Source organism: Ambystoma mexicanum, chromosome 10, assembly GCF_040938575.1.
Source record: "Ambystoma mexicanum isolate Mex_15411 chromosome 10, UKY_AmexF1_1, whole genome shotgun sequence".
Taxonomy (NCBI): Eukaryota; Metazoa; Chordata; class Amphibia; order Caudata; family Ambystomatidae; genus Ambystoma; species Ambystoma mexicanum.
The window spans coordinates 507,342,609-507,357,170 of NC_090932.1; the positions used below are offsets into that span (position 1 = coordinate 507,342,609).

At 41.5% G+C, this 14,562-nt stretch overlaps 1 protein-coding gene across 1 annotated transcript in view; it reads left to right on the plus strand.

Annotated features, from left to right (window-relative positions):
• LOC138491516 (uncharacterized) overlaps window positions 1-14,562 on the plus strand; it is a 601,105-nt gene that overhangs the window by 369,507 nt on the left and 217,036 nt on the right. Inside the window, exon 7 of the mRNA XM_069618053.1 lies at window positions 1,631-1,739. Within this exon, the coding sequence (XP_069474154.1) occupies window positions 1,631-1,739 (109 nt within the window). The remainder of the gene's footprint in view (window positions 1-1,630; window positions 1,740-14,562) is intronic.

Consider the following 14,562-nt stretch of genomic DNA (forward strand, 5'->3'; position numbering starts at 1 on the left):
TTGCCAGTACAGATTGTCTGGGTCATGGCCTTTGGCCTTTGGCCATGACCCTGACAATATGGCCACTGCCCATGACCACAGGCTATACGTCAGTCACCAAACTTATATCACTATTTTTTGTACCTACATTATGACACTTTTCAAAAAATAAAACAAAGACACATATGAAAAACCATGCTTTCAGGTCCTTGTCAATGCTCCTTGAACGAGTTTGCTGCAAATCCATCCGTGTTTTATTTTTTGAAAAGTGTCAACATTTATGTACATAATATAGTCATATAACATTAACTTAGCCCCCACTTGACAAAATCCAGTCAGACTTTGCACAAATATTCAAGGTGGGGTCTATAATCTTACTGAAAACCTTTGTGCGGATACGTCAAACAGCAACAAAGTTAAAAGCCATCTAAAAATGTTGAGACCCCACCTCTAATTTTGCCCCCTCTTGAAAGCTCCCACCAAACTTTGCAGAAACATGCAAATCTGGGTCTAAATTCTTTTTGTAAGCTTTTATGCATATTCGTCAAATGGCACCAACTTTATAAGCCTTTCAAATATTTTGGGACACCCGCTCTAATTTTGCTCCCTCTTTGCAAAACAGCACCATCCATTGCAGAACCATTAAGGGCCAGGTCTAGAATGATATTGCAAAACATAATGTAGTTTCATTGAGTGGTGCCAAAGTTATAAGCCATCCAAAAACTGCTTTTCACCAACTCTGTAATTCAGAAATAGGAATGGATGTCCCCGAACATCCGGACTATTTGCGGACTTCGGAGATGAAAAAACACCAGTTTTGGGGCTTTTTTGGATATATCCCATCCCATCCTTATCACCCCTCACTTCCCCAGAGATTGTTTTGGTAGTTTGACAAGTACAATGTTGTGTTTTTTAATATGATTTTACTGCGATGTCTGCAGACAACGGCGGCTGTGCGTGAATCCAACATGGCAACCGTTTCAAACTATCTGACGCAGCTCACGTTTTTCACCATTCAATCAGCAGGCGCGTACCATGTCTGCAGACATCACAACAGAACCTAATTGGTTCAGGGGGGTGTCCACACACCAAATAGGGAAGTGAGTCCACAGACCGAGCCCAGATATCACACATTTCTTTTACCTACTTCTTGGCAGTTTTAAAAGAAACTACGGGGCAGATTTGCAACCAAATTTACAAAAGTACGTTTTCAGGACCAAGCAGCAAATCATGGTGCAAATTTGGTGGAAATCTGTCCAGCAGTTTGGGCTGTAGGTGTGAGCAAAACATTTTTTCTATTGCGTCTATGAGGATTTCCAATAATTTTGGCACCGCCCTATGACTTTGCACCCCCTGCTGGATGAAACCCCACCAAACTTGGTAGAATCATTCCGAGGGGGCCATATACCGTTTCTGCAAAGTTTGGTGGGGATTGGTCCTGGGGGTGAGGGGGCAAATGTAGCAGTGAAATATTATCAGGTTTGCACTTTTAAGAACCTATTAAGGAAACCTTCTTCCATGAAAGTACTATGCATGCCTAACCCTGATTAAATTACCAATAATTAATGTTGTCAGATATTTAAGATGTCACTTATTTAGCCTCAACGTTCTCAGATACCTCACATTTTATAATCTCATTGCCATTGTACAGGTGGAAACCAAGACCAATGTGGAGGAATTGGTGGCAGAGCTCCTGAAGAAAGCAAATCGTGACCTGGAAAAAGTACGTGCCATCTGGATTTGGATCTGCCATCACATAGGTAGGCAGTGGGCTTGTAGTGCTTCCACAGCTGTATCATCCTGTCATCAATAGGGAGAGCATGTGGATTGGTACTAGGAGCCAGCAAGAGTATGCAATTCCTGGCCCTTCAGATGTTTTGACTACAGCTCCCACAATCCTTGACAATTGACGATGACTAATGAATGTTACAGTTCAAAGACCCAAAGGGCCACAAATTAACCAGCTAATTGTCCAGCTAATCTAGTAAATGTATTCTGATTTCCCAGAAAGAAGGACTTGCAGATGTCAAGACTCTGCCAGATCTCATCTAGCTTTGACAGTAAGCAACCTAAGGCATCCAATAATTTCTTTCCAATTCATTCCTCGCAATGTTATGAACCCTTCCATTTCTACCCATTATGTCCCTCTTCATTAAATAATGCAGGTTTCCGTGCAGTCCTTTATCCTAATTATAACGATATATTTTATTAGAGTAGTAGTGTGTTATTTTGATCAAATATGCATATATAAAATTCGATCACAAGTATTTAATCTACATTATTTTCTGCACTTCATCTTGTATAACATTGTTGTCTACATCATCACTCTTAGTATCGCTCAATACAGTTTCTATACTATCAATAAGCATAGGTAACATTCTTTCATTATGAATAAATAAAGAGTTTAAGGCGTTTGCGACAGCAGCACCAACAACTTATTAGAAAGGTGAATACGACAACTACAATTAATTCTGTCCACTTATATGAATCAGCATCTTTAAAATCTTAGTTGATTGATACAATAAATCCAATGTGACACAGAGGGTGACTGTTCAGTGTGCGAATTCAAAGGCATTCCTTTCATGATTAAATGTTACTTGTAATGCATATTGTTCCTTTTTATGTGTTATGGTCTCTGCACTTCGGGCAAGCGTTCCAATGCATTTCTAAAATGTTAGGGAATACCAGACCAATTGAATTTGACTTCATTTTTCAAATGTACTTCATTTCTCAATTCTGCAGTCCCGAACATGTCATTTCGTTCTGTCATAGTTAACAATGTGAAACTCCCATCTAGTTCCAACTTTCCATTTGAATATATGGTATTATCGTTTAAAAAAAAAACATTTAGGTTCCATTTGGCATCAGACCTTTAGCACTCTCTTTTCAGCAGATCTGACCTTCAACAAGTACATCAACCTGCATCACTTTCTTCATACATTGTTGCTGTGGAGTTTCTTTCGGCCACAATATCCAGTCATTTCTGATCCCAAACCACAAGTCTTGCTTCACTTCAGTAATGTTCATCAGATAACAATTAGCAGCCCCTGGGACTTGTATTTTCTAGACGTCTCGATAAATCACCCAATCCATTATGCAGCTAGCAAAATTCCATGGCATTATCCTATACGTTGGACCCAACATCCCTTGATGAGGCCCACATGCGCTGAAGGAACACCTCGCCATATCCATGTCACAGTGATAACTTAATAAAACATTATGCATTCCTCCAGGGCAATAATGCTGATGAAACTCTTGATTTTTCATTCAACACCTCCAGCCTGGACTGGGGTTTGGCACTATCATGGATCAATCGCATATGGTTGTTGGGGTAATCGTCAAAATAAGGTCAGTGGGTTATATCCAGACACATCATATGATTATTTCCCAGTGAGGAAATAAATGGAATAGCTCCATTGTTCTCTGTGAAGTCATGTATCATAGAACCAATAACTATAAATAACCCTAGGCAATATTACTAGATATGAATGAGAGAAACAACAACACAAAACAAAGACATACACAGACGTGTACAGACAATACAGCACACCTCAACTCACAAAGTATTATCCCACTCACTCACATCCTCACAAATCACATGTTCGCCCATATCTTCCAACAGTTGAAATGGTAGATTAGCCTCAACCATACAATTCATTAAATAGCCCCCATATCTCCAAAAATTCATCCTGTCTTTTCTGTTTTTTGTAGCATGGGTTTCTCATAGCTGGATAGAGTCTGCAAAGTAGACAACCATCCCTCTACCTTTGGCTTTTTTCTTGTTTTCCAAACCCTCAAAATTTGCTTAGCTGCTTTCACCAGCGCCGTATTTATCCAGCTACCATAGCCTCGAGCCACCTTACATCTCCAAGCATCTGAGAGCAGGATTACTGGATAAAGAGTTGTAGGAAACATTACTCCCAAAATTGTATCCAACCTGTCCAGAACTTCCCCCCAAAAATCGATCACTCTCGGGCATTCCCATAACATGTGTAGCAGGGTACTTCCCCTCTAACCACATCCCCAGCAAGATTCCTCATTTGTCATACCCAAATCAAGCATCCATACTGGGGCCCATACAGACGACACAAAATCCTCTGATGAATGAATCACAGATTCAAATCCATGTTTGATCTCTTACCCACCTTTAATAAAAAATATCCCAATTCTTTTACGGTTATGTCCCTGCCCAGCTCTTTCATCCATGCTTGCCATAATCTTTCCCAGGAGACAATACATGAACCTTCCATTAACATAATTTTCAGGCATGCTGAAACCATACAAGGTGGTGAGTTAAATATATTACAGGCCCTCAGTTTATCCGTCATTGGTCCGTTCAGCATTCCCTGTCTATGCGTAAGAAGGGACTCCAACTCTGTATACCTCCTTAGTTCCCTCTTTCCTAAACCAAAGTTGATTCTAAGAGAGTCAAAAGAAATCATCCGCTCTTCATTCTAAACATCACACACTCTTAAAATTCATTTCTTCAACCAACTCCGCCAGCACAAGGTCTTATCCTCAATTTGTAGTTCTGGGTTGTACCACAAGGATGCACAAGGATGCACCATAATGAATCCATACATTCTCACCACAACCGGCTATCCATGTGATAGAGTTGGGCATTTTTCCAATAGAATACACTTCTTGCAAGGAATACGTCAAAAATGTAGATTTCTTTATAAAAATCCACAGTGGCATGCAGTTATCCCTCCCAGTGAAATAAAGTGCTGACTTCTTCAATATAAACCCTTTATGATAATGCTCCAGATTATTTGTATTTTTTGTATTTTATTGAATTTATATAGCCCTTTACTCCAAAGTGCTTTACATAAGAACAAGTAAATATACAGCAAGAATTAGATGACAATGAACCACAACCAGATAACAGCATAAAGAGCAACTTACAGTATTGTAGCGGTGAGGAGGGTGTGGGAGGGTGGTAGGTGTAAGGTGAGCTAAGTACAAGGGAACGAGCAAGAATGAGAGGGAGGAAGAGCGGAGAAGGTGAGACAAGAGTCAAGTGGGGGGGAAAACCCCTCTCTCGCACTAAACGCATTAAAATGTATCATGGAATCCCAGGCCTTTTGCCTTCTCCCCATTGGAAATTCTGAAACACTTTGTCAATATGTCTAAGGATCTTCTTTGGAAATCTCAGAGGGAGTGATTGAATAATGTAGAGAACTTAGGGTAAAAGCACCATCTTAATTGCACTCATTTTTGCCCAAATATTAAGCATTAAGCGAATCCATTCCTGTACATCCCGTTGAAGAACCTCTATCAATTTAACTATATTAAAATCCACTATCTTCGTCAAATCCCAGACAAGATGAACTCCCAAGTACTTCACACTTGTGTTGGCCCATTGAGAGTTCCAAGCAGTCAAGTCTCAATGTGGATGTGAGGTATGAAGTGGAAAGGCCACCGACTTCTCCCAGTTATTTCTGTGGCCTGATAGGAGACCCAATTCCTGAAACATGCTTTTCAGTCTCCCCCCTCTCTCTTTTGGGTTGGCCAGAATTATGGTCATGTCATCTGCATAACAAAGAACTTTGATTTTCCTAACTCCCACCCTGAGACCTCAAGGTCCCTGTTCCTGTTTCATATAAGCCACAAGGGGTTTTAGTGTCAGATTAAAGAGAAAGGGGGAAGTGGACATCCCTGCCTAGTACCTCTAGATAAAGGGAAGGGAGCTGAAAGTTCCCCATTCACCCCTACCATGCCACTAATTGATGAGTGTAAGGCTCTAACTGCTCTTAAAAAAGTGTTTCCAAACCCTTCCGTATTAATGTATAGTCTAAAAAGCTCCAATTAACACGATTTAATGCTTTCTCTGTGTCCATAAAAATTAACAGAATCATTTCCACCTCATTCTTTGGGAGTCCCAAGATGTCTATGATGGTTCTCATGTGGTCATAACCATGACTCTCCTGCATAAATCCGACCTGGAAGTGATCACAAAAGCCACCAATGCATTTGTCCAACCGTTTAGTTAGGACCCTAGTAAAGATTTTAGCATCGACATTAAGCAGCGAGATCAATAGTTACTACAGTTAGTTTGGTCCCTGCCTGGTTTTTGAATTACTATGATACACACTTCCCTTATGGTTGGACAAAACACCCCCTCCGTCAATTTTTTTTATATAACCCACATAGAAATAGAACTAGCTCAGGATTGAAAGCTCTATAAAATTCGACTGGCATCCCATCCAGACCCGGTGATTTTCCCGTATTAAGCTGATCAATAGCAGGTAGCATCTCTGCTTCACTAAACGGCTGATCGGGGACTGCTGTATGCTGCATGCTCAATTTTGGCAATTCGATTTTCCTAAAGAAATCCTACAAATAGACCTCTGATGGAAATTGAGTTTCAGTATACAAAGACTTATAGAAACTCAGAAAACACTCACATATCTCTTCCCTGTTCACCATTGTTACACCTTGTTCATCTACTATTCTTTGGACATATGTCCTATCCACTATGCATTTTAACTTATTAGCCAGGAGTCGACCACCTCTCCCAGTATTTCTGTTTCATATAGAACAAGCCCTTCTCTTCCTGTAAATCTGTTTCACATCTCAGAGATTCTCTTGCTCTGTCCATTCTTGCCTTGTCCTCACTTCTTTTTGATAATTGATATCACTTTTGCAGTTTGCTAAGGCAATTCTCCAGCGTCTCAGTTCTCCCAATACTGACTTCCTAGCACAAGATGTCAAATTCATCAACTCCCCATGGATAGTTGCTTTAAAACGGTCCCAAACAATGAACTCATCAGGTGTACCTTCATTTACCACAAAGAAAGAATTGATAAATGATTTTAAGTGCTTTGATATATCTTAGTCATTCAGTATGCTACCTACTGAAGTTAGACCTCACACCGCTGACAGTCCTCGTTCCAGCATATTAACACTTGTGGTCTTTTCAACAAGTCTATCCAAGATTTAAAAAAATATAGATTCTACAGTATGAATCATGAACCAGTGAAAGAAATGAATACTCTCTCCTGAGCATAGAGTTCTCCAGGTGTCTACAAAGTCAAAATGTCTGCAGGAACTCCCCAAATGCCCTGCTTTCCCCTAATGCAGTGTACATACGCAGTACTTAGCGGTCTAACTTGTGGTCAAGGATGCAATTAAAATCACCCCCCAATATTTTTTATTCTCATCGCATGTTCCGATACAAAGAAGATCATTTTGTTAAAAAAAGTTGCTCCCCATAGTACATGGGCCATAAATAGATCTGATTGTGATAAGGCTCCCTTCATAACTCACATCTACAAGGATCACCCTTCCTTCATCATCCATCGTCACTCTCTCCACACTTATTCCCAGTCCCCTGCAAAGGAATATTCTCACTACTCTAGATTTGGAGACATAGCAATTAAACAATGTCTTGTTGTATCTTGTGTTAGTCAGAAGACTTCTGGACTCCTCCACTAAATGAGTCTCTCGTAAATAAAACAACATCTGACCTTGCCCTCCACAATCGTAACATCACTTGTTTTCCTTTTTCACAGGCAATTTAGGCCCTTAACATTCCATTTGCAGAATGACAGTTCTCTCATCTAATAATACAGTCCTTCCAACTGCATCTCCCCTCCCCGCCTTCCTCCATTGTCATTATTAATAGAATCAAGGTACACTTTGTATGTGTCAACTTTGGAATCCTAGCCAATGTTTGTTATTTACTAATGTGGGGAGTTTTGTAGACAGTGCTGATAATACAAAGTTATAGCTGGGTAATCGCAATGTCTTATTTTCGGAACCAAGTTAAAACAATTGGCATTGGCATTGACTGAAATGTTAACCATCGATATGATACACAAATTCTATCATACATACAACAACCATAACACATCACTGACCAGTTACACACACAGTACCACATTAAAAAACAGAAAATGAATATTTTAAACAAAACATTCTGCATCACCACAGAATGATAATTAACTCCAATATGTACAATGTGATAAAAGTTCTGACCCATTCTCCCAGAGTACTGTGCCATATTAAATTAGTACTTTAAATTATAATATGGATGCCCCCTCCCTCTTCACATTAAAGTAAACAACAGTATATTCATCTAAGTGCAGGATAATCCCAATAGAATTGCAATTTTTAGCCACTCCTGCTTGCCCTAAACGGAAAAGAGTTGTGTTACATTATAACATTCATATTTGAACATTCACTCCTGAAACTAGCATATAGGTAACTACTGTCAATGCCAAGTGTGAGTTAAAAGGTGTTATCCAGTATAATAGTTATGGGCTGTTGTCCCCTTGACACTGTAGCTCTTCCCTACCATTCTGTTGTTCAAGATCCCCTATCCCACATATCAACATCCCTCGCATGGATGAGTAATGGCATCAGGGATCACGTTATGTCACTCATTCCCCATTACCTTCCTGGCCTTGTGGCACTAGATTAGCGATAGAGACATGAGTCAAGAATAGACCATCCATGGTTCTGTGGGCAAGCATGTCAGCCAGATCCTGTTCCCTCGCTTTCCCCTCATTCATTTTCATTGCCTGTAACTTCCTGTTTAAGGTCTCCCTGACCTTGTGATAGCAATCCGATCATGGAGTAAGGATCATCCCTCCATGACGTCGCAGGTGAATAGCTGATATCCCCCGGTGCTGCCACTGGAGCGCACTCTGCATAGCGGGAGCCTGCCAGCATGCCTGACAACTTGGATTAGAGCCTGCAGTGTTCGAGGAAGGAACAGCACAGGATGGCATGGTGCCGCAGTGGGGTTTAGTTGGTAGGGAAGCGTGAAGTGGGCAAGCTCCAGAGAATGCTCTCGCCCTCCTGGTGTACCAATGCCGACTCCCGCTGGTGTCCTGCATACGGATCTCTGTACTGCAAGATGTAGCATCCATCATCCAGAAACAATGTGGTGATTGACATAAAAGATTTTGGGAGTTGCAGTCACAATGTGACCCGGAGCTGTTGTAGGGTCCTTTACTCAAGCATTTGCATTCATACACCCCGAACCTACGGAACGAAAATAAACAACCTGCAACCATTTTAATGGAAATAAATCAATAAATGATATATTTACCTTGACAAACAGTGAAAGATTATAAGAAAAGTAAAATCAAATGTTATAAAAGCAACTAAACGAATTTGAAGAATTTCCTAAAATGTATCCAGTATATGCAGTGGCAATGACTTGCAGTTTTATGGATCTTATATTTTCTTCTTTATCATTGAACTTCTCTGTGTATCCCAGCAGACTCCATGAGCTCCTGTTCCTGCTCCAGGTATGTTAGGGAAGCTTCTGCACTTCTATGATCAGAGAAAGAGTGTAGCTGTCCATCCATAACTACACGAAATATGGCTGGTTTACAATGTAGCACTTGACATTTTTGTTCCTCGCTCTTTCCTTTCCTATATTAAACACCTTCCTTTTTCCAACACATCTCTGCTCAGATCTCCTAATATCATGATCTTGTGTCCCCTCAAGAGAGATCACCAAGATCATGTGCTTTTCTCAAAATCATGTCTTTGACAGAGAACCTCAGGAATTTCACAACAAAATGTCTTGGTCTCTGGCCAAGTGTAGGTTTTGGCGCCAAAATTTTGTGCACTCTCTCCATCAATTGTTTTTTGATCCAGTTTGAGCAAGGTAATAAAAGTTTTCTCCAGGAAGTCCATAGGTTGGCCCTTCTCCACATTTTCCAGAAATCCAGCGATTATAACATTGTTTCTCCTTGAAAAGCTTTCTTGTTCAGAGAGTTTTAGAGATAATTTGTCATTTTTAGATTGCAGATCTCTTATCTGGTCAGCCATCCTCAGAACGTTCTTATCCACCCCAGTGAGGTGTATCTCAATTTTATTCATGTTGGATGTCCGCTCTACATATCTCTCCTCAGCATTGAACATTTTTGCCTTGATTTCAGCTATGTCCAGAGTCACTTTGGTTAGAAGATCCAGGCGCTTATCTTCTCTTCTCTCAGGGGTATCCTCTCCCACCCTCTGCCTTTTTGCTGGTTGGGTTGTTTCAATGGAGGGGTTTTCATTCGAGGCACAGGAGCACAGCCTTCAAGCTGCCATCCCTGGAGCTGACAGTTCTAGAATCCGTCCTATGCCATCTTTTGACCTGCAATTGTGATATTAAGTATGAGACTGGCTAGCACAGTGTGTGTAATACTGCTTAAGTCTTTAATGACATGTACTTCTAGACTAAATTGGTCAGTTGTGCCCTAGTTATTAGTCCAGTTGCATTATCTAATTATCCAAATCTTTCTTCATGAACCCCTGTGTATATTCCAAGCCAAGGACACTGAGTTGACCCATTTCAGATGGATGATGTCTTTGCCTGTATTCACTTCGCCATACATTCACTTTAAGACTTTTACTTCTACATACCTTTAGTTGTCATGTCTTTCACTTCTCCTAACATTCACTTCATCATTACAGTGGGAGACTCCAAGACTCCTGTTCTTCTCTCGCCAATATTCATGCCCCCTGCCATCCCTTGTCCCCAACCCTAACCTTAACCACATCCATTGCCACCTTCACAATTCTAAGACGCGGTTAAAGTATAGGCATGAAGACGTAAAGGCATGACAAATTAAATTTTTGGAAAAGTGAATGTAGAGAAAGTAAGTGCATACGCAGTTTTCCACGTGAAGCAAATGGGGGATAACTCACAGATTTGCACCTCCAGATCTTTTCACCCTCTTCCTTTTGCCATAAGCATGTCCTTCTGCTAATCCAATCTTATTGCCACTTCTGTTGAACAATTTGGAAAGTGAGAAGTCATTTGAAAGTGTCTTGTTAAAAAATAGTCTAATTTTCTGGATCAGTCCCATTATTCATAGTTCTGTATCATGGTGTCTAAGCATTTACCATGATCGCCTATATCAAAGGTTTAGTCTATTGGGGGTGATAGAGTATTTATTGAATAAGGGTGTATACAGTCTTTGACACAGGCAGGTTGTCTAGGCAATGTACTTAACAATCTCCCAAGCAACAGTGCTTAATTGACAGTGCAGTCTCAAAAATATAAGTGAAGCACCTGTCCTCTGTAACTTCTTCCTCAAAAGGGGCCACACAAAAACGTGGAGCAATAATGCTTTTGAGTCTTTTGGCAGTAACATTTGATAATAAAGATCACCTTTAAAGAACTCATCCACCATTACTTGATCGTTCTACCTCCTTCATGCTGCCATCAGTGTTTGTCGGTTAAACCTGCCCTGTTATGTTTAACCCACTCTAAATCAGGTAAGGTGCTGCTCTCATGTGAACCTCTGGCTCGCAGTCATTCAGGATCCAATTCGGCAGTGGTCTGACAGATGATGGTACTTGCTAAAATGTTCACTTGCACCAGGGAAAACCCCAAATTAATAGGTAATTCCACACTCCCATAATACAGTTCCACAATTCCCCCGGCCATACTATAATTCTATGTTGCTGCCACCACAGTAGTTTCTAATTACTTCAGTGGTTATTTCCTGCACACTTCTTTTCACTCACTGAAGAGTCAGTCTCCTGGAAACTTTAAGGTCCTGAATTGCCTTATCCACTGGAGCATCTCTTCTACAGCTGGCGATATCAACAGCTGAACCTGACACACTTACGGGATAAAGGAAAGCGGAACAAAAACCAAACAGATTTCCTGGATTCCCATATATACAGAGATATGCCGGGGTAAGAAGAGAAATAACATTGGTAAGACAAAGCTCTGTTCCTTATTTGAAGCCAATATCGACCCCAGAAATCTCCTACTATTACCTGTGCTCCTCTGCCAATTGTTGAGCGGAGACATTTAGAAAGGGAATGCTGTGTGTAAGACTTTTTCTGTTCTCCTCTTTACAGAGATAGTCACGGCACTAGTTGATTCGTCTCCAGAAGTAATCATATGTTCCAGCTTAACCTAGTTTTGTTGGTCTAAAAACAAAAGAAATCATAACATTATGGTAACAACAACAAAAAATATATTATCGATACCTTTAAAACAATAATAAATTTAAAACAAATATCATTGTAACCTAAACGCACCCTGTTTTTTTTGTTTACATTCATCTTGGGTTCTAAACATTTTTACAGTGAAGGTGATGTGATTTGTTGTATAAATATTTGTTTGTGTTTGATTAAAATGTGAAATAATTTTTATTAATTTATGTTTTCATTGTGTATTATATTTGGGCTGCTTTTGTTACTATTTACATTGTGCATTATTTAGTCATTATTTTATAGTAGAAATGTTTGTGTTTATGTAAAGTATGACTTTTTTCATTTAAATGTTACTAAATGTGTAAATTGTATAAGTTGTGTATATGTAATTTTATTTGTTGAAATAAATGTCACTTAATAGCGTTTGTTATATTGTAATAGCTTGTTTTAATGTATCCAAAAAATAGTCCATAGGCGCCCCTCTGCGTAATGAACACGGCCCATTGACCTGTTCTTTGGGAAGGTACCCACTCGAGAGTCCGCAGCCACACTTTAGCTCACTGTATCTTTCACAGATGGGAAATATCCATTTGCATATTAGTCTTTGTCCCACCCACATTGGCAGTCCAGCACCGAAATACTATGGCAATTGCCCTCTGAACAAGAGTACCAACACCAACCCCAAACACGTGCTTCATCCTTGTTGGGAATCATCTGTGAGGTGGAGCTGTGCCTCTCTGAGCACAGTAAGCAAGGGGTCCAAGTCCGGATGACCCTAGGAAACTCAGGGTGACTAAACCTAAGTCCCTCAAATAATCAAAAAATTGTCCATAGGCACCACTCTGCGAGAACAAACACAGCCCTTTGACCTATTCTTTGGAAGTTACCCACTCGAGAGTCCGCAGCCACACTTTAGCTCACTGTACCTTTCACAGATGGGATATATCCATTTGCATATCAGTCTTTGTCCCGCCCACATGGGCAGTCCAGCACTGAAATGCTATGACAATTTCCCTCTGAACAAGAGTACCAACAGCAACCCCATACACGTGTCTGAAGCTTCGATTTGTAGATATAGGGCAGGTGATGGTTACATCCTGACTGATGATTTGTTTATTTTGCATATGTGCTAACATTTCTGAATTTCCTAAATTATATTTTTGATGGCTACCCTTTTAGAATTTGTACATGAGAAGTGTACATTTGAAATATAAGTAGTCGAAGTGCTATGAGGTAGTTTTGTTTTGTGGCTGAATAAAAGTACTTTGCACCATTAAAATGGTACTCGTAGTAGTAAGTAATACATTACACAGCTGGGGAGCAGGTGTAAGTGGATCTAGGTCACCTGGCCTAAGCCCCGCCCACCTGGTGCCTTCCTGGTTGCCACTCTTTTTCACCACTTAGCAAGCCCCGCCCACCTGATGCCTTCCTGGTTGCCGCTCCTTTTCACCACTTAGCAAGCCTGGCCCACCTGGTGCCTTCCTGGTTGCTGCTCTTTTCCCTACTTAAGGAGCCCTCCAGCCTCTTTTCCTTTGCAGCTGGGGAGCAGGTGTGAGTGGATCTAGGTCACCTGGCCTAAGCCCCGCCCACTTGGTGCCTTCCTCGTTGCTGCTCTTTTTCACCACTTGCAAGCCCCGCCCACCTGTTGCCTTCCTGATTGCCGCTCCTTTTCACCACTTAGCAAGCCCCGCCCACCTGGTGCCTTCCTGCTTGCTGCTCTTTTCCCTACTTAAAGAGTTCCAGCCTCTTTTCCTTTGCAGCTGGGGAGCAGGTGTAAGTGGATCCAGGTCACCTGGCCTAAACCCCGGCCACTTGCTCCCTTCCTGGTTGCTGCTCTTTTTCACCACTTAGCAAGCCCCGCCCACCTGGTGCCTTCCTGGTTGCCGCTCCTTTTCACCACTTAGCAAGCCCCGCCCACCTGGTGCCTTCCTGCTTGCCGCTCTTTTCCCTACTTAAAAAGCCCTCCAGCCTCTTTTCCTTTGCAGCTGGGGAGCAGGTGTAAGTGGGTCTAGGTCACCTGGCCAGAGCACCACCCACCTTCTTAGCCCTGCCTCTTCCTTCCTGCTCTTAACTCTTAGATCAAGGGCGTCTCTCACCCAGGCGTCCAAAGTGAAGGGCAGTCAAAGAAAAGGGCAATTCCTGTTTGGACCCGTTTGGACCAGGAGGGCCCAGGACTCGAACCCCTGCTAAGACAGCAGGTAAGCATGCACCAACATGTGTTTACACCCTCTATCCCCACAGGCCTTCCCCACCCTCTATGGTCCCCCCCGCGTTGTTCCCTTGTGCCCCCCGACCTTCCTGCACAGAGGAGTCTGCCCTGATACATTCTGGTTTCACCATCACCATCTTGTGGCCAATGCTGGATTTGACTTTTATGGTCTTCATTGATTCACGGTGCGTCACCCTTTCTCAACTCTCATGCTGGACTTCCTTTGCATCCTGTACTCATGGGGGCCCTGAATCATGCTGTTCCCATGTTCATCTTGTATCCAGACTTACAACATTATGTGTTACTACTGACTTCTGCAATTGTATTCGCTCTCCCCTCTTGCTTCTCCACTCTTTTTGACTGCTTACTCTCTGTTCTATACTCCCCTCTCCCTTTTCCTATCCCCTCCTCCCCTTACTTTATATATGCACTTACTCTATCAGAATTGTCCCTAGACCTAGTATGATAGCAACCTC